This window comes from Lemur catta, chromosome 5 (genome assembly GCF_020740605.2).
Source record: "Lemur catta isolate mLemCat1 chromosome 5, mLemCat1.pri, whole genome shotgun sequence".
In the NCBI taxonomy this organism is placed as follows: domain Eukaryota; kingdom Metazoa; phylum Chordata; class Mammalia; order Primates; family Lemuridae; genus Lemur; species Lemur catta.
Window position 1 is genome coordinate 56,837,446 of NC_059132.1, and position 6,000 is coordinate 56,843,445.

Here is a 6,000-nt window from a genome sequence, read left to right on the forward strand (position 1 = left end):
ACCACCCATTTTATCAGGTATTTGCTCAAAATGAGATACAATTACACCGAATCATTTATTCTGAATGGCCAGAAAAATCCAAAAAATAAATTTCTTCTAATACATTTAAAGATTACTAAAACCATCACAATTTGGATTTCATAATTCAAATTTCAGTTTGGAATACAAAAAACTACAGTAGAAAGTCTTAGATATTACAACCCTAATTGCTAATATCCAGCTATGTCCTGTGACAAGTCATTTAACAAGTGTCTTAGTTTGCTCATTAGCATAGTGTGGAAATTGAACTAGTGGACTGAAGTCTTTTATAGAACTAAAATTATAAACGTGAGATAGGTTAAAGGTATAAAAAGGTCTTACTGTGCCTGGCCTGTTGTAAAGTAGTTTATGCAGATTTCTAAGTTCATCTGTTTTCTTCTTACTCAGAAAGAAATGTATCCTCTCAATTTCACAAAGTTTCTGCCCTTTTCCTAGAAAAAAACAGCATAACTAAATACTTGCTTATTGACACGTTCACAAAGTTAAATGAATAAGAATTATTTTCACAGCATAATTTACATGTAACTTTGCTTTAATGAAGCAAATTAAATTATACCAAAAGTATATTACTTACTAAATACTAAATAGTACTGAGCACTATTAACCATTATTTTCACACATTTAGGCACTTTCACCATAAAATGAAAGGAACAGAGAATAAACTTACCTTGTGCAATTGTAAATGGCTCTCTTTGTAAGGAAGAGACTTGCATCGTCAACCTCTCTACTTTTTTCTTTTCCCTCTTGCCTTCCACGATGAGACTCTTTTCTGGAAATTAATTTAATATTTCTTAACAAAAAGCTTAAAGAATGTTTTAACTTTATTGGATAAACATGAGAAAAAAGCTCCCCAAAACTTAATATCTTACTCTTCTCCTGAGCATGGTTTTAGGAAGCAAATGACATAAAAGATGAAAACACTTGATAAATTGATAGAGCACCATGAAAAATTTTTCAGAGTAATATTTTACTTACCTGGAAAACTCACAGGAACTCAGTTTAAAAAAAAATCAGAAAGCAAACAAACTTTTATCCAACTAAAATTACTGCTATTAAAGTCCAGTCACTTTGTGAAGAAAAATCATCTTAGCTCTCTTTAATTTTTGCTTGGACATAATTCTATTAATTGTGATTCACAGTTTGCTGTACATCAGAAATAGCAAGTTTAGAATGGGAGTTCTAAGAACTTCAAAAGACAGAACAGTAATAATTTAATAAATTGACAAAAATAAGGACTTCCAGTCAGAACAGCATGGAATAACCAGATAAGACAAAATTCTACAAGTTTACATTTAATACAATCAACTGGGAAAGCACTGCTTTGTAGTTTAATAAATGTTCATAATGATAGCCATAAATCACTCTGAAAAAAGTTAAATTCTATTTACTCCAGGTTGCTTAAAAAATTGTTTTTGAAAATACATAGCATATACTTTAGAATTTAAAACATTAAGCCTCATTTATCTAAAATTTACCCACTGATTGAAATAAAATCAGATAAATAAGCAAACACTATATTATTAGAGGTACTTCCATTCATTCAAATGAATGCCCAGTTTTGTGCAAGTTACACTCAGTACTAAGAGGGGATGAATAGATGATTAAGACATTGAATGTCTTTTGAAATCAAGAGATGTTTACCAGAGAAATGAGATGTATTTTACTTCAATGTAGAAAATAAAACATCTTAAAGACACAAATAAGTTCTGTGAGTTGAGGGACTGATTACTTTTGGTCTAGAGAAAAAGTATTGAAGCACTCACTGGTGCTAGCTTTGAAAGATAGGTAAAATCTAGCGATACGAGGATTTGCACAGAAAGAAGAGTCAGGAGAAAGGGATATCAGCAGGTATATTCTGGCCATGTTGTACAGACTGAAGAGTAAGAACACAAAAGCAATCCTTATTATCATTCAAATTCCTCTCCCCCAGTGATTTAAACCATTTGTTTGCCTCTGATTACCACCTATAAACTAATGACTTCTTGGTCAATCTCCAGTCCAGAGCTTTCTTCTGAGATTCATATCAACCAATAGTCACCCCTAGGTATTAGTACACAGCATGGATTGGTGCTCCCCCCAACACCAAAACCCACAGATGCTCAAGTTCCTTACATAAAATGGTGTATTATTTGCAGATAACCTACGAACATCCTCTAGTATACTTTAAATCATCTCTAGACTACTTACACTTCATATAATGTAAATGCTAGGTAAATAGCAGTTATACTGTATTGTTTAGGAAATAATGATCAGAATAGAAATCTGTACATGTTCAGTACAGACACAACCATCCATTTTTTTTTCCTCAAATATTTTTGATTCATTCTTGGTTAAATTCATAGATAAAGAACCATGGACACGGAGAGCTGAATGTATATGCCTGGCTGCCACCTGGACAGCTCCACTTAACAGGCACCTAAACTCAACACATCCAAAACAGAAGTCATAATCATCTCCAAACTTGTTCATCTCAGTGAATTTTTTTTTTTCACAAAACACTAATATCATCCACCCAGCTTCCAAAGACATTAACCTAGGAATATCTTTTACAAGTTATTTCTCTCATCTTCCTCTCCCCCAAAATCACTGCCAGTTTTGGCTAATCTAACCTTTATTTAGCAGACTTCTCTGATTTCACTGCCTTGCTTCCATGATGCCTCAGTGCTAAATATTCAGATTTAAGTAGAATAAAGACTTTCATAATTCTAGTTGTCCCACAAACACCTCAAGTGAGTAAAAAGAATAATCATAAACCAGAACTATAAAACCGTTAGGAGACAAATGTTTTACATAATCATGTTTTTTTTTTAAAAAAAAAATCACAATTTACCCATCTAGAACAAAATACGAGATTCTTTGAACTACCACCAGTCCTCCAAGCATCACTGTGTTGTTGGTCATTTACAGTCTCTTTACCTGACTTCTCTAATTTTTTCCTGACATAAAGAAAATTCACCATCTCTGTGATATCCCAACTCTGCCCTCACAGAAAGACTAAAAAACAAACAAAAAATTGGATGAAAAACTGCTGAGTCTTTTGCTAGTAGTGAGGTACTGCAATTTTCAGTTACTGTATAATTAAAAAACCATTTATATTAATAATTAAACAAAATTTATAAATAAAAAGCAGTGCTGTACTTAAATATGGTCATGCTCCCTTCTTAGGGCACATATCACACTAAACAAACAAAAAGCATACCTTGTAATCTTAACCCAGACTGTATTTATAAAATGCTGACCATGGGCTCATTGAGGCTTGAAACAAATTAGCAGTTAAGTAACCTGAGTTTGGGAAGAGAACGTCAACCTCTTCACAAGTCTGGCTAAGTTCTAGCCATATCCGAAATAAACCTAGACTAGACTAATATTAAAAAATGCTAAGAGCTGTGACTTGGATTTTTAAAATGGTTGAACACATCTCAGGAAGCTGGCGCTGCAGCGAGCATCTTGGATAAACGGACAGAGGACCACTCCTTAACACCTCCAGTCCAGTAAGGGTTAATATTGCCCTCCCGTAGGGCAGACGCAGCTCTAAAACCGAAACAGCTCTGGGCTCACATTTAACTTTCTTTTCTTTCACAGTTCACTTTTTTCATTTTTAACTACTGTCTCAAATAGCAACACCTTTCACCGGTGTTCCCCTGTGAGAGAAACTCTCCTTTGAAGGAGGTTCAGCAAGTGCAAAAATATTTTTTAAAATATTAAAATACTCCCAGAACTAGCATTGATAACTTCTCTTAAATCTTAACGTGTGATTAAAGACCTTACAATAACTTCAAAAGGCAAAAGGATGTGTAATGAAATTAGCAAAATTAAAAAACATTCACTTAGCAACTTCAAAGTGCACAGATTTCTAAAAGCAGATCTGAAACTTACAAACTTCCTGTCAAAAGAAGAAGTGTTACGAACGTATAGTGCAGGCAAGAAGTCAGCTGTACTCCAAAACACATCACAAACACGTCAACAAATATTTTAAAAATTGGAACTCACGAAAATTAAGTCTATGCCACTGCTCAACACAAAAGCAGACAGATTTCTGCATACATTCCCGCTGAAAATCACTCCGATTTAATGCCTCTAAGCACCAAAAGAGCAAAAAAACTGCTTCCTGGAAAAGAAAACTTCAGTCCGAAAAACCCAACACTTGGGATGCGATTTCCCCCCCCCACCTTTCTCTTCCTCTTCCTCCTCCTCCTCGTCGTCCTCGTCCTCCTCCTCACTCTCCTCTCTGGGCCCGGGCATTTCGGGCTCCTTCTCGGACGCGGGCTGGGTGAGGGTTCCCTCTCCCTCCGCAGCGGGGGCCGAGGAGGACATGCTGTGGACCTGCGGGCGGGTAGGAAGCAGACGTCTCGGTCCCCTCGCTCCGGCGGCCTGGACCGGGCAGCCTCCGGAGCCTGACGCGACCCTTCGCTGCCCCAGGAGGCGGGGGGCCGCGGGAAGTTGCGTCCTCCCGCAGCCGGGACAGCACCGCTCGGCCCCCAGGGGCCGCTTCCCTCCGGGCTCCGCCCGCCGTCCAGGGATTCCCCGAGGCGGGAAACCTCTCCCGCCCCTCCCGCCCCCGTCCCCCCAGCGCGCGCCCGCCCCGCCGCCCCAGCCCGCGCGGTCCCCGGCCCGGCCCCAGCTGCGGCCGGCCGCGCCGCGTCCCCTCCCCCGCCCCGGGCTGCTGTCCAAATGGCCGCGTCCCTCCCCAGGCGGCCGCGGCCGGGCCTCCAGTCCCCCGACGCAGCCCTCACCACGGGGCCCGGCCGCCGCGGGCCTGGCGCGCGAGGGCACGAGGAGGCTCCGGGAGACGGCGGCGGCCGACGCTGAGAAGAAGGCGCGCGGGCCGCTGTCTGGCGTGACGCTCGCGTCGCGCGCTCCGCTCCCCAGAATCAACAAGATTTTCAAAATGGCGGTTCGGGAAGGAGAGCGGGAATGCGGCAGCCAATCAGGGCCGCGAGCTGGGAGTTGGCGGGCGCGGGGGGGGGTGCCGGGCGCCTCCGCGGGCAGCTAGCGCCGGCGGGCGGGGCCGCGGGAGGTCGCCCAGGCTGCGGGCGGAGGGGCGCGTGCTCTGGCCCGCGCGGGCTGCGCACGTCGTCCGGTCGGCGCTCGGGCCGGGAGTGCGGGCGGGAGCGGGCGGCGAGCCGGCCTGGCCGCGCGGAACGGAAGGTCGCACGGGGGCCTGCGTGTTTATTGTCTCGGCAGTGGCTGCCCAGGAAAGATGATGAGCCGTCCTGGGCCGGGGAGGGGCGCGGCGGGTGTTGGTTAAGAAGTTTAGAAATCCCCTGAAGTCACTAGCGAGAGTATTTCACAGAGATGGAGGGGAATTACTAAATGGGAGTGATCTCAGTGACCCAGAGATCTCGCTGGGTGATGACTCCCAAGTCTTCTGTATTTCTGAGGACCCCATCACTGGTAACATGAACCGTAAGGGAAGAGACCGTGCCGCAGTCAAGGTTTATATAACCAGCGGCATAGATGTGCACACCTGTAAAAGCAGGGGAAACTCCCCCCCCACCGCCTTCCCCTCCCTCTCTCTCTCTTTATACTAGAGGAAATACGGTATTTGCCCAGTCTAGACCCTTCTCCCAGAGTTTTAGGCCATCTCCGCAAATACCTTTTACACTCAACATTTCAAAAAGTCAACTCAGTATTTTTTTCCCCCTGTTCTGTATGTGATTCCTTCATTTTCTTCCAACTCCTCAACCACTAGCTGCCCAAAGGATCCTTTTACTCAATGGACTTAATGGAAATACCAGCAGTCAAATTTGACCGGACTCCTGGTTGCAGGACAAAAATTCGACATTTTCTTTGAATCCTCTTTTCCTTTTGTGCTTCTTCCCAAACATAAGCAAATGCTGTTGTTTCTACCCTCAAATTTTATACCATTTCCCATCCTACTGAGTACAAATCCTATAGGCACTGCTTCTTGCGATTACAACATAGCCTCTCACTGGTCAGCCGCCTTCGACATTGCTGCTT

The 6,000-nt window shown here is 42.9% G+C and overlaps 1 protein-coding gene across 2 annotated transcripts in view; it reads right to left on the minus strand.

Moving 5' to 3' along the window:
* The window catches only part of DEK (DEK proto-oncogene), a 34,024-nt gene extending 29,068 nt beyond the window's left edge, over positions 1-4,956 (minus strand). Inside the window, exons 1-4 of one of the 2 annotated variants that reach the window (XM_045551863.1) lie at positions 4,773-4,956; positions 4,209-4,362; positions 707-808; positions 361-470 (exon numbers count right to left, since the gene is read on the minus strand). In XM_045551863.1, the coding sequence (XP_045407819.1) occupies positions 361-470; positions 707-808; positions 4,209-4,353 (357 nt within the window). In that variant the 5' untranslated portion in view covers positions 4,354-4,362; positions 4,773-4,956. The remainder of the gene's footprint in view (positions 1-360; positions 471-706; positions 809-4,208; positions 4,363-4,772) is intronic. The other variant, XM_045551864.1, reaches the window with a different exon arrangement.
* Between the last annotated feature and the right edge of the window lie 1,044 nt (positions 4,957-6,000).